Raw genomic sequence first — 23,967 nt, forward strand, 5'->3', positions numbered from 1 at the left:
ACCCTGATTGGTTTCCTCCATCCCTGATAAATGCGCGTAGGTTGTTTGCAGGTTTTCACTAGCAGAAACACCAGAATGTGAGCGTTATGTGAAGAGGCTCTCAGCTGGTTTTGTTCACTGACTCGACACTGCCGCGGAGCCCGGCACAGAGCAGCCCCGGCTGAGTGCGTGGAGGCTGTGGGGAGCACCGCGCCTCTTTCTACCTTGTTCTCATTACTCACCGAAATGGCTTCCTCGATGCTGAAACGGCTGGCTGAAAGGCTGTGTATATTTCCATGTTTGCTTTTTAACTAAATTGCCTTCCCCCAAGGTTACATTCGTTTACCCACCCCTAAGAGACATTTTTAAATTTTAAGACAAAACATTCGTTATTCTTTGTGTCTGTGTAATACAGAGGTTTGGGGGTGCTGTAGGCGAAGCAGTCCCCAGGATGGGGAGACGCCGGCAGTTCCTGGTCAGTTGTATTTTCCTCCCTCCTGGCGGCTGGGAGTGTGGCCAGCGTTCCTCCCGCTTGGCTGTAGGCTTGGCTGTAGGCGGCTGAAGGCAGACTGTGTTTCTTTTGTTTTCCTTGGTATCCCCCGCACCTTGACGCGGTGGGTGGCCCATCCCGGCACTCTGGGGATGCTTCGCCTGATTTGACGGTCCCTTGCCACCACCGGAGGCTCCCATGTTGGTGGGTGAGCCTGCAGTTCACCAGGCCGGGAGTAGCCTAAAAAGGCAGGTCTTTCTAAAATTGAACCAATGAATCAAATTGTCCGTGTGTCATGAGGACCATGTACGGTGCGGGGCCAGAGGGCACGGGTTCTGGAGGAAGTTTGATTCCTGGCCCTGCCCCTCACTGTCCTGGCTAGGTCATACTGCTCCACTTTCTCATCTATAAAATGGGAATAATGATAGAATCTTCCTCGAAGGGCTGTGCGAATTAAATGAGTCCATGCATGAAAAGGGCCTGGAATTGTACCCGCATCAGCAAGCTCGGTGAGTGTTAAGTATTCTCATTACGGGTTCTTGCCGAGAGTCATGAAGCGTGATGTTCTCTCTTGTTTTCTGACAGCTCGAAGAAAAGCTCAAGGAGAAAGTCGACGTCAGTCTGATTGAACGAATCAACCTGAGTGGAGAAATGGACACATTTAGCACGTATGTACTTGTGCACGTCTGCTTGAGGCCCGCCCTGCCCTCACCGCTCGGTAGCAGGGCGTCTGAGGCTGTTGGCTTCGGTCACTGCAGAACCTGAGGAGGTTCTAGGGCCTTCAGGATCAAGATTCTTTTCTCCACTAGCCACTAAGGAGCCTGAGAAGTTGGTGCGGCTGCCCTTCAGTCCGCCTCCTCAGATGCAGTCATGTTTAGCTTTACACTAATTGTGGCCCCTTCTAGAACAACAAGAGAGAAGACATCCCCGCCTTGGCCTTCCCTGCAGGAAGGTCAGGTCCAGGGCCTCCTGTCAGCCCCTTTAAATCCACAGGGGGCCAGCCCCCACCTCTAGTGTTTTAGGGTCTGAGGTCTGGGCAGCCTGATTTTAGCCATGTTAACGGGGGGCTGTATTTAGGGTGAGAGGGTGTCTGTCCAAGGAGTTCAGACTGTAGAGCCTTCTCGAAGCAGTTGTTGCCCGGTGCTACCTGGCAGCACCTCGTGGTCCTTAAGTGAGATGGGGGTGGGCCCAGCTTCCGCTTTCATATCTACCATTTGAGGAAAAATTCAAATTTTCTTCTTCCATCATTGCTTCTCTTTGTCTCAACTTTTTTTTCTTCTTCCCAAGATCTGGTCCAGCAGGAACCTTTGGAGGGGGCAGTGAAGAGGGATTCTGGGGCGCAGTAGTTAGGAAAGATGAGCCATGGAATCTTGTGTCCTGCCCGAGTGGGGACATAGCCCGAGTGGGCCCAAGTCATACAGCAAGAAGGAGGGCGGAGCCAAAACACTCCTCCTTGTCATTCATTCCCTTTCGAAATGAAACTCACAGTTAACCTAACTTTTGCACCAGTGCCTGAAACATCTGGAAGGGGCTGTGTCGGCCGTTTGAAAAGTCACTTGGTGAGTTCTGACCATGATGATGCGTGTGATTTGCAGAGTCATCTCCAGCAGCATTCAGCTGCTGGTTCAGGATCTGGATGCTGCCTGCGACCCTGCCCTGACGGCCATGAGCAAGGTAAGGCTTTAGGAAGTACTTCTTCCTAAATAGTTAAGAGCGACCCCGCTGCTTTCTCCTGGCCTCCCCTGTCGCTCCTTCGGGCTCTGCAGTGCTTCCTTAAAGCATCAGCTGGGAGGAGAGTGGTCCAGGAGTTTGGGGTCTTGGACCTGATCACTTGCTTGTCCTTTGAGAATGAGTTGAGGAGAGCGTGTATTTTTGAAGTCTAAGCGCAAGGTTGTCTGATCGGCGTCTGAACGTGCCAGGAACCCCATGAGTGGCCTCCCCAGAATGGGCATTTTCGTTGTGTCTACAGCAGTCACTTCCAGCTCATCTTCATTCCTGCCTCCTGAGAGGTTTGTCTGACTTTTTCTGAGCTTTGGGGTCAGTGCAGGGTTATTTGATCAGGTTGTGGCTTTTCTGATAGCGTGGTGGCCTGTCATTCGGCCCTCAGTCCCCAGCCCCCTCCCCTAGCACTTGCCACATGTGGCCTCGTGTTGCTCTTTGGCTTTTATGTGCCTTTGTCTTTTCTTCCTCAAAGAATGTAAATTCCTTAAGTGCGTGGACCACATGCTCCCAAGCCTGTTGATTACGTTGGAAATAGGCATTTGATGTCTAAGCCAACTAACACGAAGCTGCCCACTCGTCGACCCTTCTAGCGCAGGGGTTGGCAGACTACAACTGGTGAGCCAGATCGGGCCCACTCCCGGGTAAAGTTTTATTGGATCACAGCCTTGCTCATTCGCTTACCTATGGCTGCTCTTGTGCTGTGTGGGCAGAATTAAGTCACTGTGGCTCAGACCAGATGGCTCTCAAAGCCTAAAATATTAGTCGTCTGGCCCTTGACGGAAAAAGTTTGCCACTGCCTATTCTGAAGTCATAGACTCTTGTAGCATTCTTACACATTCTGGAGAACGAACGTCCTCTGGGGCTTTCTGGCCGGTAGCAGCGTCCGGTGGAAAGAATGCTGGCCTTGGAGTCAGGCAGACCCCGCTCTTGTCCCTTTCCTTTGGGCGCGCTGAGCAAACTACCACCTCCCTGGGCTGCGTTACCCCATCGCCAAGTGCGGCGCGGGCACCACCTCCCAGAGTTGTGAGGTCGGAGTGACTGGCCTGGTGCCAGTAAACGTTAGTCCTTTTCCTTCTTGTCAAGAGTGGCCGTGTCACAAGGTTGTGCAAGCAGACATTTGGTCTGAATTTGGTTTTGTAGGAGGTTGTAAATATTTGACAAAAGTAGGGCTAAAACCAAAACTTAAGCTTCGGGGTTTTATGAAGTTGGTTGCGGAGTCCCGAGTAGCTGATGTCACAGAGTTTCCGTTCAAAAGGCTGATCCTTTCCCCAGTCAGATGCGGGTGTGTATTGCCAGCCCCTGACTGTGCACAAGCAGCACACTCAGAGCGGGCAAACTGAGGCGCACGCCTTTTCTGCAGGGCACGTGACGCTGAAGATGCGTTTGGGGGCCTCTGACTATCCCCTCGCTGCCGGCGACCGCTCCCCACATCCTGAATATGATCTGTTCCAGCTGCCACCTCCCCTGCACGGCCACACACTTTCGACTGGAATGCAGCTGGTGAAAGAATTTTTACATTGACCCAAGCGAGAGTGGTTTTTGTGTGTGTGTCGGTGAAAATAACGGTTGTAGGGGGTTTAACGCTGCAGGTGTTGCTTATATGAACTGTCAGTTCATTCGGCGGATTTCCCTCAAACCTGCCCCCGCCACCCATCTCTCCCCAGACCCCCACTAGCAAGTACTAACAGAGACCATACCTCCAGAATCTTTTGTTTATATCATAGGAAAACCGCAGACGTGGGAACACGGCAGCTGGGAGGCCATTAGTCTTTGTCTGCGTCTTCGGGAGTTCTAGCAAAATGAAATCCATGTGATGAAAATGACCAGATATAAACAAGTCAAGTGGTCACGGACTGATTCAGCCCACCCCCTCCGTTATGCGTGCCTGCATTCCGTTCCGTGTGGTTTCTTCTAGGATTTTTTAAAAACTTTTGTTTTGTGATATTGCCTATTCCTGTCTGTGATTCTGGCGTTTTTGCCGCTAGTTGAACAGTTCAGTTCAGACTCTACCCCGCACGACGCTGGGCATCGAACCGAGGCTGGGAACGACATGGACCTTATCCCAAGGTGCTTAGAGTCCAGAAAGCGTGCGGTGAGCAGGGGGGAGCGGGGAGGGTCACCCCAGGACGGCGCTGCCAAGTGTGAGCGAGGCAGTGCCAGCTGTGCAGAGGGCCCCCTTCCCAAAGGAGGCGCGAGGTCATGTCTGGGGGCAAAGCGAAGCAAGTAACATTGGAAATAGACCACCAGGGATGGCCAGGCCTTGAACGAACTTGGGATACGGAGGGCATTCCGCCCTGAGTGACGATGTGAGCCAAGGTTGTCAAGGTAGGAAAGCTCAGAACTTGGTCCAAATCGCCAGTTTCGTGACCCGTCTTTAGAATCCCAGAGAGAAGCCTGTGTGCACTTGCACCTGCATGGTCCGGGTTGGAAACAGGGCTGCCCTTAAGGAGTTGATATCCTGGTGGGGCGAAAACTTGGAATAATTGATGCTGAAAATAAATGGATTCTATAAATGGTGAGAAAACAGGCCTTGGGCTCACCAGAGTGGCGTGGAGTTGTTCCGTGACTCTGAGTTGATGGAGGCAGTCTTGTGTGGCTGGGTGGATGGAGCCGAGCCTTTGAGTTACGGCATCCTCCTAGTCGAAGGCAACCCACCCTCTCCTCCTTGGTTAGCACACAGGGCTTTCCTTATTTGCCCTTTCACTACCTTGTTGGTTCTGCCACTCCTGTGTGTATAACTCTGCTACAGCCTCTGAGCCACTTGCATTTCTCTGAATGCATGACTTTTTTTTTTTTTTAATGGCTTCCATGGCTTTTCTCATTCTACACTTTCTGCCTAGAATTCTCTTTCCACTCTTACCTGCCCAATTAGCTCACCCTTTAAAATCCAGTTCAACTACCTTCTTTTAAAAGATTGAGGTATAATTTGTATACCATAAAATTCACCCTTTTAGCGGATATAATTCAGTAGTTTTTAGTACGCCCGCAAGGCTGTGTAGGCACTACCACTGTCTAATTCCAAAACATCTTCATTACACAACCCCCCCCCCAAAACCCATGTTCATTAGCAGTCACCCCCATTTCCCCGGCAGTCCTAATCTACCTTCTGTCTCTAGGGATTTGCGTATTCTGGACATTTCACATAAATAGAATCAAACATTGTGGGGCCTTTTGTGACTGGCTTTCTTTTTTCTTTTTCTTTTTTCTTTTTTTGTCTTTTTGCTATTTCTTGGGCCGCTCCCGCGGCATATGGAGGTTCCCAGGCTAGGGGTCGAATCGGAGCTGTAGCCACCGGCCTACGCCAGAGCCACAGGAACGCGAGATCCGAGCCGCGTCTGCAAGTCTGCAACCTACACCACAGCTCATGGCAACGCCGGATCGTTAACCCACTGAGCAAGCACAGGGACCGAACCCGCAACCTCATGGTTCCTAGTCGGATTCGTTAACCACTGCGCCACGACGGGAACTCCTGACTGGCTTTCTTTACTTAGATGTTTTCGGTGTTCATCCGTGGAGTAGCATGTGTCAGTACTTCACTCCTTTTTTTTTCTTTTTTCTTTTTAGGGCCACACCTGCAGCATATGGACTTTCCCAGGCTAGGGGTCAAATCAAAGCTGTAGCCACTGGCCTATGCCACAGCCACAGCAACACCAGATCTGAGCTGCATCTGTGACCTTCACCACAGCTCATGGCAATGCCAGATCCTTAACCCATTGAGCAAGGCCAGGGGTCGAACACACATCCTCATGGTTCGTTACCACTGAGTCACGATGGGAACTCCAGTACTTCACTCCTTTTTATGACTGAATAATATTCCCTTTTGTGGTTATGTCAGATTGGTTCATTCATTAATTGGTCAGTGGTTTTTTTTTTTTTTTTGGATTGAATCCACTTGTTTAACTCTAATGAATAATGCTATGACTATTCATGTACCTGTTTTGTGTGAATTTTTTTTCAGCTCTCTTGGATATATACCTAGAGGTAGAACTGCCAGGTCACGTGAGCTCTGTGTTTAACGTTGAGCAACTGTCAGCCTGTTTTCCACAGCACCTGCACCATTTTACATTCCCACCAGCAATGAATGAAGGTTCTTATTTTTCTACATCCTTAGAAGCATGTGGGTTTTTTTTTCATTTATAGCCATTCTAGTAGGTGTGACATGGTGTCTCATTGTGGTTTCAATTTGTATTTGCATTTCCCTGATGACTAAGATGTTAAGCATCTTCTCAGGTGCTTATGGACAGGCATATATTTTCTTTGTACAAATGTCAATTCAAGTCATTTGCCCACTTTAAAATTGGAATGTCATTCCATTGCTGAGTTGTAAAAGTTCTTTTTATAGTCTGGGTATACTAGACTCCTTAGCAGATACGTGATTTGCAAGTATTTTTGTCCCTTTCTGCAAGTACTTTCTCAGTCATGTGCATTGAAGAACTAAAGTTTTAAATTTCGATGAAGTCCAGTTTTTATATTTTTTTCTTATGGTGCTTGTGCTTTTGGTATCATACCTATGACACCATTACCTATTCTAAAATTACGAAGGTTTACATTTGTATTTTCTTCTAAATATTTTATAGTTTTAGCTCTTACACAGGCTTCCAGTCCATTTTGAGTTATTTATTGTTTTTTTTTTTTTTTTGGTCTTTTTGTCTTTTTAGGGCCACACCTGCAGCATATGGAGGTTCCCAGGCTAGGAGTTGAATTGGAGCTGTAGCTGCCAGCCTATACCACAGCCACAGCATGAGTTAATTTTTGTATATGGTGTTAGGTAAGGATTCAGTTTCATTTTTTTGCAGGTAGATATCCAACTGTGCCAGTACCATTGTTGAAAAGACTATTCTTTTACCCATTAGATGGTCTTGAGACTAAAATCAGTATTTATTCTGGACTGTGAGTTCTATTCCTTTGTCTGGATGTCCTCATGCCAGTACCACACTGATCTGATTATTGTAGCTTTGTAATAAGTTTTAAAATCAGGAAGTATGAGTCTTCCAACTTGGTTCTCTTTCAAGGTTGTTTTGGCTATTTTGTTTTATTTATTTATTTTTTTGTCTTTTTAGGGCCACACCCACGTCATATGGAGGTTCCCAGGCTAGGGGTTGAATCGGAGCTGTAGCCGCCAGCCTACACCACAGCCACAGCAATGCCAGATCCGAGCCGCATTTGCAACCTACACCACAGCTCATGGCAACGCTGGATCCTTAACCCACTGAGCGAGGCCAGGGGTCAAACCTGCAACCTCATGGTTCCCAGTTGGATTTGTTTCCACTGCACCATGACGGGAACTCCTGTTTTGGCTATTTTGAATCTCTTGCCGCATCCCCTTTTTTTGCCTCACCCAGAGTGTCTTGCTCCCTCAAGACACCGTAGTATCCATACTAACTCTCTACTTTGTTGTTCACTTGTTATATCTCTGTCTCCCTTCTTAAGTTTTGAACAACTTGAGGGCAGTATCTTTTTTTTTTTTTTTGACTTTTTAGGGCCACAGCCATAGCATATGGAGGTTCCCAGGCTAGGGGTTGAAATAGAGCTGTAGCTGCTGGCCTAAGCCACAGCCCCAGCACTGTGAGATCCAAGCCACGTCTTCGACCTACCCCCCAGCTCATGGCTACGCTAGATCCTTAACCCACTGAGCAAGGCTAGGGATCGAACCGTTGTCCTCATGGATACTAGTCAGATTTATTTCCACTGAGCCCCAACAGGAACTCCTTTTTATTCAGGTTTTGATCTGCACAGCACAGTGGTACTTGCTTAACAGTTGCGCTCCTCGAGTGACTTTGAAGGTAACAAAGGCAGGAAAAACAGGGGAAGAAATGTTTTCGGACACACATTTGACCAAAGAAGGTGACAAGGTGAGACCTGAGTATCTCTCCTGGACAGGCTGAGCTGGGTGGAGCCGGCAGATGTAGGGCAGGAGGCTCAGGCATCTGTACAGGAAATAGCAGGCCTTTGGGCGCACACAGCACCAGTGAGGACAGCGCGATGCTCCTGGGAGGTACCTAAGAGCAGGGTTCCTTCCTTCCGCGAGGAGCATCCTGGAGCTGATTGAAGAAAGGTCAGAAATAGGAACTGCCCACATCCAGCGGTGAGCTCCCCAGCTGCGGGCTAGAGCCCTGCTGTTGGAGAAGGAGAGGAGCACACAGAGGGGCCGTGCTGGGTAGAAAATCCACAGGACCGGCTTCACAGGCCAGGCCCAGGCGGAGGCAGCGAGATCTGCGGAGAGCTTAGTGGTTTCTCTGAAACTGTAGCCTTGAGATTACAGTCGTGCGGCGGGTAAGTTAGGTGAGCTTTGTCTTTCAGACCACTTTCCCCCTCCTGTGTGGCGCTGTTTTCTTAGATGTAAGATGACGGTAAGCTGTTATTTACGGAGCACTTACCAGGAATCAGCACCCAAATGCATGATCTCGTTTAATTCTGACAAATTGGGAGTTCCCATCGTGGCGCAGTGGTTAATGAATCCGACTAGGAACCATGAGGTTGCGGGTTCGGTCCCTGCCCTTGCTCAGTGGGTTAAGGATCCGGCGTTGCCGTGAGCTGTGGTGTAGGTTGCAGACACGGCTCGGATCCCGCGTTGCTGTGGCTCTGGTGTAGGCCGGTGGCTACAGCTCCGATTCAACTCCTAGCCTGGGAACCTCCATATGCCGCAGGAGCGGCCCAAGAAATAGCAAAAAAAAAAAAAAAAAAAAAATTCTGACAAATTTATAAGGGGCCCAAGTTACTTCCTTCTCGCTTTCACTGGAACTCAGAGAAGCTGGGTCACCTGTCAGATCTCTGAGCCACCATGTGGCGGGGCCAGGATTCAGACTCGAGCCGCACTTCCGTGCAGGACTGCACCACTCCGCTTTTACAGCGTAAGAGTGAGTCTTTTGGGCACATGTGGAAACTGAGGCAAAACCAGCTTAAGTAACTTGCCTAAAGCGGGAGACATGTCCGTGTGTGCCCAGTACTGCTGGGTTCACACGTGTGTGTATTGGTGTGCACTGGACTTCAAGCTCTTCAACCGTTCACAGGCGTCCCATTGGATGCTGGGCTAAGGCTTTTTTTGATCTGACACCATGGCTTTCATGCAGGGGAGAAAATGGGCTGAGCAACCAACCCATCTCTTCCAGTCTGCTCTGCTCATTCTCCGTAAAACTAAGAATGAGTCCGGTGTGCGTGTTGCCTGGTTTCCTTTTTCATAATACGCCAAAAGCCACATAGCTTTATAACAGTGGAGCCGACAATAGAGCCAGGTCTCCTCATTCTTGAAAAGGAAGTTGTTTGGAGTGCTTTGGTGGAAATGTGAAGAGTTCTGTCTTTAAATGTAAATTCTTAGGAATTAGTATGTTTGATTATAGCCTTACAAGTATGATTTCGGGAAAAAACAAATCCGTGGCTTCCTTAAAATGAACCATTCGTCCCATGGTCCCCTCCTCTCTCTGTCCCTTTTCCTAGGGCTACTTATATCACTAGGTTGAAAGAATCTCAGTCTCTGTCCAGAATCAAACAGATCTAGCTTTTTGCCCATTAGTGGTAGTTTTAGGGAAAAGAAGAAGAAGAAACTGAACAAATTAAATTTCCTTACCGTCTGGCATGTCATTTCTATTAGGTTTCAAGATTGTGAACATGTACTAATTTAGGAGGCCGCCTTACTATCCCCCAAAGACATTTCAGAATAGCTGGGCCGGTGCTCAGCGCTCGTCTCATCTTCCTCAGTCATTAAAATGTCGATCCGGAGTTCCCGTTGTGGCGCAGTGGTTAACGAATCTGACTAGGAACCATGAGGTTGCGGGTTCGGTCCCTGCCCTTGCTCAGTGGGTTAATGATCCGGCGTTGCTGTGAGCTGTGGTGTAGGTTGCAGACGCGGCTCGGATCCCGAGTTGCTGTGGCCCTGGCATAGGCTGGTGGCTACAGCTCCAATTCAACCCCTAGCCTGGGAACCTCCATATGCCGTGGGAGCGGCCCAAGAAATAGCAAAAAAGACAATAAAAGTAAAAATAAAATAAAATGTCGATCTGTTTCAGGAGACCCACAGAGCCCCGTGGTTAAGACGTCCTCAGCTTCACCTTCCACCTTTAATCAAAGCACATCTTTCTTTCCTCATGAAGGAGATTGGTTTTTGTTTTTATTATGACTAAAGGAAATCAACTTCACTATAGAAAACTACAGATTTTTAAAAAGAAAATTTAAATCATCTATAATTCCAATTAATAGACGTATTTCAGTCTTTATGCATATATTTTTTAAGTAAAATAAGTTTACATACTTTGCATATATCTTTTAAATAAAATAAGTTTACATGTTTTTCTCATTTAGCAGGTTTGAATAGTAGTTTTCTGGGTCATTTAATTTAGAGCTACGACATTTGTAGGGATTGCCTAGTATTCCACGCTGCTGAGCCTTTACTCTTAAAATCGTCATCACAGTTAACATTTACCATGGAATTCATACACACCAGGCACTGTGTTAGGAGCATTCCATGCACTTTCTCTCAGTGACTGTATAGATGATAGAGATTCTCTTCATCCCAGCCTTGTGGCTGAGAAAGCTGAGGCTCAGAGAATTACCCAGGTCACACACTTAGCAGGTGGCCCAGTTGGTGTTAGAACTCATGACTGGTGGCTCCAGAGTCCCTCATCATAAGTGCTATCATCTTCTGCCCTTAAAATGTATACGATTATTTTGCTTTTAGTGGATTTTTAGGCTCCTCCTAGTTTTTCACTTTTATAAATAAGTCTGGCAATGGATAACCTTGTATGTGTTTTCTGAGCACTCATAATTATTAACTTCAGGTTAATTGCCATAAATGGAATTACAGCGATGTAAAACTATATAAAACGCTAAGATTTTTGATAGATTTTTTTTTTTTTTGGCCACACCCCCAGCACGCAGAAGTTCTGGGGCCAGGGCTCAAACCTGCCTATAACATGCCAGATTCTTAACCTGCTGCACTACCAGGGAACTCCAATAAATCTTTTCTTTTCTTTTTTTTTTTTCTTTTCTTTTTTTTTTTTTTTTCTTTTTTTTTTTTTTTTTTTTTTTTTTCTTTTCTTTTCTTTTCTTTTTTTTAGGGCTGCATTGATAGCATATGGAAGTTCCCAGGCTAGGGGTTCAGTTGGAGCTGTAGCCACCAGCCTACACCACAGCTACAACAACGCATGATCGGAGCTGAGTCTGTGACCTACACACAGCACAGCTCATGGCAACGCTGGGTCCTTGACCCACTGAGCAAGGCCAGGTTTTGAACCCACATCCTCATGGATGTTAGTCAGGTTCGTTACCACTGAGCCACAACAGGAACTCTTCCAGTAGATATTTTCAAATTGCCTTTAATAACAGTTGTATGTGAAGTTCCCTGGTGGCCTAGTGGTTAAGGGTGTGGCATTGTCACTGCTGTGGATTGGCTTCAGTCCTTGGCCCAGAAACTTCTGCATGCCACAGGTACTATCAAAAAAGAGAAAGAAAAGTTATGCAAATTTACCTTCACATTGGCCCAGCAGTGAATGAGGAAAAAAAAAATCTGTATCTCTATGTTTTCTGAAAGCTTATATTGCTCTAGTTTCTATCCTCAGTTTCTATCCTATGGATCTTCCTGGTTTTCCTCCTGGAGTTGAGGAGTGTCTGTCCCTGAGCAGAGGGGTGAGAAGAGCCATTCTTCCCTGTGTCTCTGCACCGCCATCGCCGCGTCCACGTCACCTGCTGCGGGCAACCTCAGTCTGTGCGAGGGTTTGCCTGCCCCAGTTCCCTTAGCTAGTTTCATGTTCATTTCAGGTGGAGCACTTCTTTTGCAAAGTGACATGGTAAAGTGGAAAGGACCTGGACTTTGGACTTACTCAGGCCTAGGTCTTGATCTCACCTCTGCCGACTTAGCAGTTAGGCTTCATTAGGCAAGTCACCTACTGTCCTCAAGCCCATCTTGCCATCCGTAGGAGTAAGGATACCTCCTCCTTCACTGCGTCGTCGCAAGCAGTCGGTTCATGGGGAAATGTCAGTCATGGTACTCGGTGGATAAGAGATGCTTGATAAATGTTCCTTCCTCTTTTTCATCCCCACCCAGCGCTTGCTTCAGTGCTCGACAAGGGGAAGGTGCCTCAGAATGTAGCAGGAAGTTCCTGTTTTGGCTCAGTGGAAACAACTCTATTATCCATGAGGACACAGGTTTGATCCCTGGCCTTGCTCAGTGGGTTAAGGATCTAGCATTGCCGTGAGCTCTGGTATAGGTCACAGACGTGGCTCAGATGTGATGTTGCTGTGACCATGGTGTAGGCCAGTGGCTTTAGCTCTGATGCAGCCCCTAGCCTGGGAACTTCCATATGCTGTGACCCTAAAAAGATACAGCCTTAAGAAGACCCAAAAAAAAAAAAAAAAAGCATGTAGCAGACGTTTGTTGCATGAGTACAGGTAGCCCAGATGAACGTTAGTGTGTGTGTGCTTGTGCACATGCCTGGGCTAAGGCCCTTGCTTGGAGCCAGTGGCCCTGCGGCCTAAGCCATCACATTAGACTCTGCCTGAAATGTTCCCAGACTCCAGATGTGTGAGTCTGTGCTCCGAATGGCCCTCATCCTATGCTCCAAGTGAAGACGTGGGACTTGGAATTTTCACTTACAGAAAGTTAGTTTCTCAGGAGACCTCTTCCCAAGTTTCACGTGGCCGTGGAGGAGGACGCGTCTCAGCATGAGCTGGTGGTGGAGCCCCGTCCTCGGGTCAGTAGACGGGGTCTTGCTGGGAAGAGCCCCCTCTCCCGGACCGACCTTCCCCATGGGCGCAGCCACACGCTCCTTCCTCAGGCAGCAGGCACCCCAGGCATTGGCCATGCTCTTCGCCCCACAGCCTCTTCCCAAGGGGACGTGTGGGGCACTGGAGGCTCGGGCATCATCGTCTTGGTTCTTTCCTTTCCTTGCTGTTTCTCTCAGCCCGACGTCTTACCACTGCTTTCGCAAATGGTTTTTCTTGTCGTTTATTTGGTACCAGCAGTACCTAATCGCACTGCACCTTCTGAACAAGCACAAGAGGAAAAACCTCACGTCTGGAGGGGTAAATTTTAAATGTCAGAGACAAAGTTTACCTGGAAAAGCTGGAGTCTTATTTCCACGGTTGGGCTTTTTGGGATGTTTGTTTTTCCAGTGCAAGCTACTGTCTGTGTCCCTTTCTGAAGAGAATTTTGCTCAGTCGCTGTATATTTCATTCCCTTCTCTTTGAGAAACTGGGTTTCCCTTGTGCTAAGGCCTCGTTAAGTGCTTTTTATCTTTTTCTTTTTTTGAGCAAGTGTCTAGCAAGTAGCCTAGTGTCGTGCTTGGGCTGCAGGTGGGTCTGGGCTGCCTCTGCTCTACCACTGACCAGCTGTGTGACTTTGGGCTTTTGGAGTCTCCTCATCTGTAAGACTGCTGTGAGAATTAGGTGAGATCATGTCTGAATAGTGGTAGGATGATGTTTGCCAAGTGCCAGGCCCAGGCACAGCAGCTCCACCCGGTCCATCCCAGTGTAGGCATATCGGGCCATTCAGGTCGCAACCCCGGCCCTAAGTCGGATGGGCGGTGGCGAGCATCTGTCCAAGGCAGTGGCTGGACAGCGTCACTGCTAACTGTATTTTGCTCATTTTTAAGAAAACAGTCAAAACAGTATTAACTTTCATTGTTTTCCAGTACTTTAGGTTATTTTCCTATCTCATTAAGCTGACTTAAATTTAAAATCATGAATCCACCTGACTTTTCCAATACATCGTTTAACGCCATACATCGTTTTACTCCACTGGTGGCGTCCTAACCGGCTTAAGAATGAAGGCAAGTCAGATCTTTTCACACAGATTCCCCACGTGGACACCCACGGGCCAGGCCGGTGGTGATCAAGAGGAGACAGAGCTCTAGCGGAAGCTTGACCTCGCACGTCCCACGCCCCAGAGTTGCTCTGTAACCAGCGACGGGGCGTGTCAGCACCTCCCTCACTGGTCACCTTCTGTTCACGGGGAACCCTAGTGCTTAGATCCTTGTTTATGAACATTTTGAGCTGTTGAAACATAAACTGCTGCCAACTTGGAAAACAATAGTCATTAGTAGGGAAGAGCTTCCTGTGGTGGGGGCGGAGGGCGGGCACCAGGTCCTCTGCCCAGGTCACTTGTGTGCTCCCCGGGCCTCCTGCGCCGGAGCTGCTGCAGAGCTGGGGAGAGGCAGATGAGGTGGACGCGGGAACAGCACCTGTCAGTTTTGGCCTCATCCTCTGAGCTCATTTAAAATCCCCCAGGAAGCTCATTGTTTGGACGGGTCCAATCTCTAAAGTCAGATGGAGAAAGAAGCTTCTTAAATAAAATAGAAGAGAATGAGGAAAACATCACGCATAAAGCAAAGCAGTAGAAGATGAAGTCAGTTCGCATTAGACTTTTCTACCGTTTCTCTGTTCTTTGTTTTTCTTCTTTCCCCAGTAAAAAAATTAGAGACCTTTTTCTTTCTGGAGCCTCATTGTGACAGCTTGCATAAGACCTCATTGTGCCTGGGCCTTGGTTTCCTTATCTGTAAAGTGAAGATGTGGGTGCCTTCCTGCTTTTTCATGGTTCTGTGCGTACGCATGCCTAAAGCTAAGATAGAAATATCTGCTGACTTGAAGAAACATTAGGACAAAAACACAGAGTCATTTGAGCTTCCCAGGAACTGGGGGATCATCCATGCACGGTATGATTCTTTTAAGCAAGTTCTCTCAATATTGAATTTTTCCTTTCCCAAGAGCTCTATAAAAATAGTATTTTCTTGCCAGAGACATCAAGGCCTCAGAACTACTGCCCTCGTCTATGAACATATTCTATGGTTTGTGTCTGGCTTAGGATCTGTTTAACAGACAGTCCAGCTCCCATCTGAGAGGCTGTGGCAGTGGAGCACCAGCCTGGGGCAGGCTGGGCGCTGGTACTGCCCTCCTTCCCCTGTGTGTGTCCAAGGGGGAAGCAGCACCCCACTGTCGCCGCGTTCTGTCCACTTCACTGTGAATGTTTTTCGGAACGTTGCCCCTAATTCCCCTCAGGGTGTGAGCACTGGGGCCAGGCAGGTCTTTCCTTCTCGTTCACGCCCTGGTCAAGGGCCACTTGGGGCCTCTCAGTGAGGCCCCCTCCCCAGCACCTGCCAGCCACACGGTCCCTGCCCTCATTCCCCTGTCACTGTCTTAACCTCTTTGTGAGAGATGCTCTTTCCCTCCCCTTGATTGAAATCCCACCTGATCCCATTGGCTCCTGGAGTGAGAGCTGAATGTAAAAAGGAGAGGAGTTAAGCTGCACGGATGCACAGCACAGGGAGCATGGCCAGTACTTACAGTAACTGTAAATGGAACATAAACTTGAAAAATTCCTGTGACTCACTCAGACACTAACACAACATTGTAAATAACTCTACTTCATAAAATTATGAAGCAGTGTATTGTGCACCTGTCACTCACATGATCTCGTACAGCAGCTACACTTCAAGAAACAAACCGGGAGTTCCTGTCATGGCGCAGCGGAAATGAATCTGACTAGTATCCCTAAGGATGTGGGGTCAATCCCTGGCCTCGCTCAGTGGGTCGGGGATCCGGCGTTGCCATGAGCTGTGGTGTAGGTCGCAGATGCGGCTCCCATCTGGCTTTGCTCTGACTGTGGTGTGAGCCGACCACTCTAGCTCCAGTTCAACGCCTGGCCTTGGAACTTCCATAAGCCACAGGTGCGGCCCTAAAAAGCAGAAAAGAGAAAAAAAAAGTAAACAGTATCACGAATCATCACCCCTCACCCAGCCTCACTCACCTTGATACATCTGTGCCTCCCAACCCCCAGCCCGAGATTATTTTCAAGTGAGTCTCACACATCACACCGTTCCTAGTTTCCTTTCTTAAAAACCGCCCCCTTCTCCAGTGGGCTTGAGAGGACGGCCCTCCAGGTGTCCTCTCGTTCAGCCGGGCCACAGCTCAGGTCTCCCGAGGGCCGGTCCTCACCGAGGCAGATGTCCCTCCCTGTCCCCCCACAGTCCCTTCTGCAGGAACAGCTGGGGGAAGAGTATGATCCAGTTCACCCTCCAGGCGAGGCTTCCTCTGGAAGACGGTGCTTAGAGGGAGAGGGAAGGCTCTTTCAAGCGTGAGGGTCACAGGGTAGCAAGAGACACCCGAGTCCCCCCCCCCCCACTGTCGGGGAAGGTGGGCTTCTCTTCACAGTCAGCTCCTATCGGCGAGAGACAAACCCCCCAAGACAAAGCGGCAGCTGGGAGAGCAAGCCCCGGCCTCGCTTCCACCCCCGCCCCCGCCCCTGCCGCGCCGACGGGGAAGCCGTCCTCCCTCGGACCGTCTAAAGCCTTGTCCTGCCCTGTCTCCGTCTTCAGATGCAGTGGCAGAATGTGGAGCACGTCGGTGACCAGAGCCCCTACGTCACCTCTGTCATTCTTCACATTAAGCAGAATGTCCCCATCATCCGTGACAACCTGGCTTCCACACGGAAATACTTCACTCAGTTCTGCATTAAATTTGCAAAGTAAGTTCTGGAACGTCCTCAGCGCTGGGTTATCTTGAGCACCAGCGTGCATGCCAGCCCAGCAGCCCCGCCATCCAGCTCATTGTTTTGGACCCCAGAGAAGCATAGCAATAAAACTAAATTTGCTACTTGAAAGTCATAAATAACAGTAACAGCAGTACAGTCATCCACCTCATTAGGACAGAGAGAAATGAGTGGGGGGAATTGCCTTGTGGCACAGCAGGTTCAGGATCCGGCATTGTCACTACAGTGGCTCCGGTCACTGCTGTGGCACAAGTTTGATCCCTGGCCCAGGAGCTTCCGCGTGCCATGGGTGCAGCCAACAAAAAGGAAGAAGAAGAAGAAGAAATGAGCTGGAGGCTCCTGTTACGTGAATTATGTGAGCATGACAGCAGCCTTGCCTCCCCCCAGGCTTAGAAAATTTAAATTAGTTTTTAGCAATTTCATATCTGTATTTTGTCTCCCCAGCTAGACGATAAGCTTTTTAAGGGTAGGAACCATGAGTCCTGTTTCTGTTGAGCCTTCTCTTCTTCCTTCCCCATAGTACTTGCTGCTGTGGCTACCCGAATCTGTCTGCTTGTGGACATGCTTGAGCCCAGGGAAAGTACTAGAAATTGGGAAGAGCAAGTCAGGGAGTGAGTCCACTGCCAAGTAGGTGGAGTGAGCACTGCGCTGCATGTCTTCCTGCCACGTCCTCTTGTGTGGCCACTCCTGGCCTGCTGGTGTAAAGCGGGGAAATGCTTTGGTCCTTGGCCAGTTCGCATCTGGCTCTTTCCCCTGAGACCAGACGCCACGGAGGATCAGTGCCTCCGTCCTCTGACCAATTATCAAAGAAGCCCTTTGGCAGACTTCTCAGGGGAGGGCTTCGGGAAGACCTGCCCCGTCCAAGCTACTGCACTGCGTTGTTCTCGTCCAAGTCCCCAGGGGCGATTTAGGACGCCAAGTTTCTGTCTTCCCCAAATCTCTCCTGGCTTGTATGCAGTTAAGGCTCTCCCTCTCCCTCACACGTAAACCCCAAAGGAGCACCAGGGATGGAGCGGCTTGTGGCCTGAGCCCCTGCGGCCACAGCCCCAGGGGACTCCCCAGGGAGGCACTGCCGTGTGTAGCGTGGCAGACATACCGGCCGCTGACGCTGTCTTCATTCTCTGGGCGCTCGTTAGCCTGCGTTAACAGCCCTGCTGATAAATCACATTGCAACACAACCCCAAACCCCGCTAGAAACGGTGTCTCTATAAAGATTTACTGTGGCCAAGAGTGTGCAGTGTGGTTGCACAGAGGCCTGGTGGAGCTGATGTTAAAGCGAGGAAAGGGTCCGTTTCCTGAACTGTCCCCGTCTCAGCCTCACATTCTCTGAGCCCTTTCAGCTCCTCACTGAGCCCATGTTGGGCAAGCCGGGGATAGGATGCCCCTCTGTCACATCCGGAAAAGCTGAATCTGTGATCCTGAACGTGGCTTTCGGATCTAATCCATGGTGCCCTTTCATGGCCGTAAAATCCCAGCTGAAGATCTGAAGCCTTGCATAGGGGCCATAAGAAGGCCCTTCTCCAGCCGAGAGCAGTAACTGCCACCACTCCGATGGCCTGGAGGAGCCCCTGACAGTTACCTGTCACAGTGCCGAGCTCTTCCCCCAAAGACATGTCGCTGGTCCTGATGTGTTCCCCACGCCCGCCCCTGTAGTCGAGCCAGTTCAAGGGCACAAGTGATGTCTTTTTTAGTTTGTTTTCATTTTTATTTATTTATTGTTTTTAGGGCCACATCTGCAACATATGGAAGTTTGCAGAGTGGGGGTCATATCAGAGCTGCAGCTGAGGCCTACCCCACAGCCACAGCCATACCTGATCCAAGCCACATCTGCATCCTTCACCACAGCTTGCTGCAAAGCCAGGTCCTTAACCTAGTGAGCAAGGCCAGGGGTCAAACCCACATCTTCATGGACACTGTGTTGGGCTCTTCACCTGCTGAGCCCCAGCGGGAACTCCTCATGCCTACTCAGGTGTGGAGGAGCTTAGGTTATTGCCGTGCGCCATCGCGGTTAGCTGTAATTCAGTCCCACGCGGCTTGTTTGGCCTGGCTCTGGCTTGGAGCACAGAGAATCCCTTCCAGATAGTCCCCCGTTCTCCCTCCCTCCTGACCCACAGGCCTTTCCCTGGATCTGACCTCTGGAGCTGACATTCCTCCCCCTCTAACTTCCTTTCTTATCTCATGAGCACAAAGTCATGGATGGTTCCTTTTGCCTCCATTTGGCCTCTGAAGCAGCAGAAGTCTCTTCAGCTTAGGCATCAAGATCACCTCCTTGATTGAAAGTATCGTTTAAGGAGTTCCCGTCATGGTGCAGTGGTTAACGTATCCGACTAGGAACCATGGGGTTGCAGGTTCTATTCCTGGCCTTGCTCAGTGGGTTAAAGATCCAGCGTTGCTGTGGCTCTGGTGTAGGCCAGTGACTACAGCTCCGATTGGACCCCTAGCCTGGGAACCTCCATGTGCCTCAGGAGTGGCCCTAGAAAAGGCAAAAAGACCAGAAAAAAAAGAGAGAAAAAAAAAAAAAAAGAAAGTACTGTTTGAACCACAGGCAACTTCCCTCATCCACTAAGCTGACTGTCCTCCATCCAGCAGTGGAGATGAGGAGACAGGTCTCTTTAGGGGGATGGGGAGGATAGAATGAGGAGTCAAGTAAACTTCTCTCGCTGAAGTGCGGGTACCAAGCTGGCATTTAAGAAGTATTAGCTGTGACCATGATTCTTTATTCTTAATTCAACACGCAGTCCCTAGATGACTTGCTGTGTTTCAGACACAGATTAAGTGCTTTGGTTCAGTAGACGTGGTCCCCATCTTCCTTTGCATTACGGTCAAGTGGAGAGAAGTCGACATGGAATCAAATAAGTGTAACATAGGAGCCCCCGTTGTGGCACAGCAGAAACACATCCAGCCAGTATCCATGAGGACACAGGTTCGATCCTCACTCAGTGGATGAAGGATCCGGTGTTGCCATGAGCTGTGGTGTAGGTCGCAGATGCGGCTCAGATCCCACGTTGCTGTGGCTGTGGTGTAGGCCAGAGGCTATGGCTCCGATTCACCCCCGAGCCTGGGAACCTCCATATACCACAGGTGCAGCCCTAAAAAGCAAACAAAAAACCACAGAAGTGTAACATAGTAGGTTGCGTGTGAGGCTAGATATCTGTGGACCTTCTGTAGAGCATGGTAGAGGTGACTGAGGAAAGGCTTCATTGTGAGCAGAGTCCGAGAGGTGTGTGTGCACCAACCTGCAAAGCCGTGGGGAAGGGCGTTCCAGGCAGAGGGAAGAGCGCAAGCAAAGGCACAGAGGCATGGAATAGCCTGTAGAGTCATGGGATCTGCAAGGATCTCAACCGGCTTGAAGCATAGGGTACCAGGGCCTAGCAGACACGGCTGGAGAGAGAATCAGCGTGGCCAAGGCCTGTCTGCAGCTGTTAGAAAAGTTTTAATCAGAGGAGGGTCTTGATCATATTTGTATCAGAAATAAATCTCTCTGAGAGCTGATGGATTAGGAATGATGGGGCTAAAGGCTATAGGAGACCAGTTAAGAAGCAGTGGAAAGACCTCTAGCGAGTAAGATAAAGGCAGCAGCGGGGAGAAGATCAGGAGAGCAGATTGATTGGATACTGTGGCTGAAGGCAAAGGGTACCACATTTTTTTTTTCTTTTTTTTTTCTTTTTGCTTTTCAGGGCCGCATTGTGGCACATGGAAGTTCCCAGGCTGGGGGTCAAATCAGAGCTGCAGCTGCCAGCCTCTACCACAGCCAGAGCCACACGGATCCAAGCTGTGTCTGCGACCTACCCCACAGCTCATGGTAACTCTGGGTCCTTAACCACTGAGCGAGGCCAGGAATCGAACCTGCATACTCATGGATACTAGTTGGATTCGTTTCTGTTGTGCCACAATGGGAACTCCCAGAGGTATCCCTTCTGACTTGGATGACTGGGCAGAGGAGAGCCAGTCCACGCACTGAGTCTGGATTCCAGGCTGGGGCCAAGTCCTGGATGTGCAGATGCCAGTGCCCTTCCAGTGAGAGGTCCAGTGAGCCACTGGGTATCGGAGCAGGCACAGATGTTCAGCTGTGGAGAGAGCAAAGGGTGGCGGTCCCAAGTCTGAGACCGCGTTGGAGGGCAAGGAGAGGACGACAGCAACCAGCCTTGATCTCTTCCTCCAGATCCTGATGGTTACCCCATCCTCCCTGGTTCATGCGCCCTGTGTTCTCCTGCTCAGTTCACTCTGAATCTGGCCTCATTATAGGCGTTTCCAGTTCCCACGCCTTCTGTTCTGCCCAGTACAACTCAGCTTCCCCTACCCAAGCCTCTGCAGTTTTTCTAAAGCGCCCCCCTGACGTATTAAAATGACATCTTCACTTTCCCCAAACCAGCATCATCCGTCTACCTGGCCTAGGTTGCCCTTCAGTCCCCAGTAAATTTTTTGGAGAATCGTATATTTTGTTCCCTGATCTGACAGTTACTCCCTTAGCCATGATTTTCCTAAGTTCACATTTAAGATCCCATATCAACCTCATGTCATATCTGTTAGGATATTTTCAGCTGCTAGGACTAGAAGCCAACTTAACTCAAAGTACTTAAACAGAAGGTGGGGAATTTTTTTTTTTTTTTTTTTTTTTTTTTTTGGCTGCCCCACAGCGCATGGAGCGCCAAGGCCAGGGATCAGATCTGAGCCACAGCCGAGACCTAATCCAAAGCTGCAGCAGTGCTGGACCCTTAACCCACTGTGCCAGGCTGGGGACTGAACACATGTGCCAACATCCCCAAGATGTTGCCAATCCCGTTGCACCACAGTGGGAGCTCTGAAGGTGGGGAATTTTTTTTTTTTTAATTTTTTTGATTAAAGCACAGTTTGTTTATAATGCTCTGTCCATTTCTGCTGTACAACAAAGTGACCCAGTCATATGTATATATACATTCTTTTTCTTATATTATCTTCCATCATGTTCTATCACAAGTGACTGGATATAGTTCCCTGTGCTGTACAGCAGGACCTCATTGCTTATCCGTTCTAAATGCAGTAGTTTGGAATTCCCATCGTGGCTCAGTGGAAATGAATCTGACTAGCATCCCCTGGCCTCACTCAGTAGGTTAAGGATCCAGCATTGCCGTGAGCTGTGGTGTGGGTCACAAGCATGGCTTGGATCCCACGTTGCTGTGGCTGTGCTGTAAGCCAGCAGCTACAGCTCCGATTTGACCCCTAGCCTAGGAACCTCCATATGCCATGGGTGTGACCCTAAATAGATCAATAAATAAATAAATAAATGAATAATAAATGCAATGGTTTGTATCTACTAGCCCCAAACTCTCAGTCCACCCCACTCCCTCCCTCTCCCCCTTGGCAATCACAAGTCCATTCTGTTCTGTAGATAGGTTCATTTGTGCCATATTTTAGATTCCATGTATAGGTTATATCATACGGTATTTGTCTTTCTGTCTTTCTCCATTTAGTATAAAAATCTTTAGTTGCATCCTTGTTGATGCAGATGGCATTATTTCATTCTTTTTTATGACTGAGTAGTATTCCATTGTGTATATATACCACATCTTCTTAATCCATTCATCTATCAGTGGACATTTAGGTTGTTTCCTTGTCTTGGCTGTTGTGAATAGTGCTGCAGTGAACATATGGGTGCATGTATCTTTTTAAATTGTAGTTTTGCCTGGATGTATGTCCAGGAGTGGGATTTCTGGGTCATGCAGTAGTTCTAGTTTTGTTTTTTTGAGGAACCTCCATACTGTTTTCCATAGTGGTTGTACCAATTTACATTCCCACCAACAGTATAGGAGGGTTCCCTTTTCTCCACACCCTCTCCAGCATTTGTTATTGTAGACTACTAATGATGGCCATTCTGACTGGTGTGAGGAAGTTGGGGAATTTTTATTTCATGTAACCGAAGACCAGAGATAGGATAGACCCAAAGATGATTGAGTCATTGGTTCAGTAATATCGTTACCGTGCTCTCCTTGGGCCTGGCTTCATCCTTAGAGGAGTGGTAAAACAGCAGCTCTAGATGTTACAGCCAAACACAAGAAGAAAGAGAAGGAGAAGAAGAAGAAGAGTCCTGCCCAGCCGAGCAATGAAGTCCTTCCCTCCTGCTGGCTTAGATCACGTCCCCACATAAGTGCCACCAACCGCCACCAAGGGAACCCCGTGCATCGACTGGCTGAGGCTAATTAGAATTCACCTCTGTAGTTTAGAAGGGATCAGCTTTTCCTTAGCATCCCAAGGCCAGATTACTTACCTAAATAAAACCAGGCTGTTGGTTAGAAAGAAAAAGAGCGGATGCTAATTGGCACAGTAGTATCTATTTGAAGTCTCACTTTTTTTGTAGAAGGAAGTGGGGCCTTAAAAAAAAAAAGTTTCTGCAGGATTTCCCTGGTGGCTTAGTGGGTTAAGGACCTGGGGTTGTCACTGCTGTGGCTCAGGTTTGATCCCTGGCCTGGGGACGTTCACATACCGCAGGTATATCCAAAAAAAAGGTTCTGCAGTTCTTCACCAAAGAGAAAACAAGCCTAATTTGTCACTTCTTTTTTACCCACAGCTCCTTCATTCCCAAGTTCATCACACACCTCTTCAAGTGCAAGCCAATTAGCATGGTGGGCGCAGAACAGGTAAGATGAAACTGGTAAAGGGCTTTTCCTTATGGCTTTTGTCATAGATCAAACCACATATCTTTCTAGCACAGAGCTACTGTGGAGAAATAAAATCACTGATTTCCCCTGTTCGAGGACAGAGTGATGACCTGGCAGCTTAATTCCCTCATCCACTTATTTAAAATACTTCTTCATTGAGCACCTTCCAAGTGCCCAGGCATTGTTCTCGGTGTAGGGTGTACCACAGGGAACACGACGCAGAAGACCTCCCCTTCCCGATGCTCCCATTCTAGTTAAGAAGAGACAGATAATATCCAAGTTAACAAAGAAGTTCAAAGGTAGGAGTTCCGTCATGGCTCAGGGGTTAACAAACCCGACTAGAATCCATGAGGATATAGGTTCGATCCCCAGCCTTGCCCAGTGGGTTAAGGATCTCGAGTCACTGTGAACTGTGGTGTAGGTTGCAGACATGGCTCAGATCTGGCGGGCATTGCCGTTGCTGTGGTGTAGGCCAGCGGCTACAGCTCCAATTCAATCCCTAGCCTGGGAACCTCCATATGCCATGGGTGCAGCCCTAAATAGACCAAAAAAAGAAAAGAAAAAGAAAAAAAGAAGAAGAAAGAAAGAAATTAGAAGGTTAAAAAAAAAAAAGAAATTAGAAGGTGAATTTAACTTATGTATGCTACAGGGTATAAAACTAAGTTATA

At 48.7% G+C, this 23,967-nt stretch overlaps 1 protein-coding gene across 3 annotated transcripts in view; it reads left to right on the top strand.

The window, feature by feature from the left end:
* Positions 1–23,967, top strand: part of VPS53 (VPS53, GARP complex subunit) — a 149,421-nt gene that overhangs the window by 105,968 nt on the left and 19,486 nt on the right. For all 3 annotated transcript variants that reach the window (XM_003131813.4, XM_021067533.1, XM_021067534.1), the window contains 4 exons: positions 1,055–1,137; positions 2,065–2,143; positions 16,492–16,640; positions 23,209–23,278. In XM_003131813.4, the coding sequence (XP_003131861.1) occupies positions 1,055–1,137; positions 2,065–2,143; positions 16,492–16,640; positions 23,209–23,278 (381 nt within the window). The remainder of the gene's footprint in view (positions 1–1,054; positions 1,138–2,064; positions 2,144–16,491; positions 16,641–23,208; positions 23,279–23,967) is intronic.

Source organism: Sus scrofa, chromosome 12 (genome assembly GCF_000003025.6).
Source record: "Sus scrofa isolate TJ Tabasco breed Duroc chromosome 12, Sscrofa11.1, whole genome shotgun sequence".
Lineage (NCBI taxonomy): Eukaryota > Metazoa > Chordata > Mammalia > Artiodactyla > Suidae > Sus > Sus scrofa.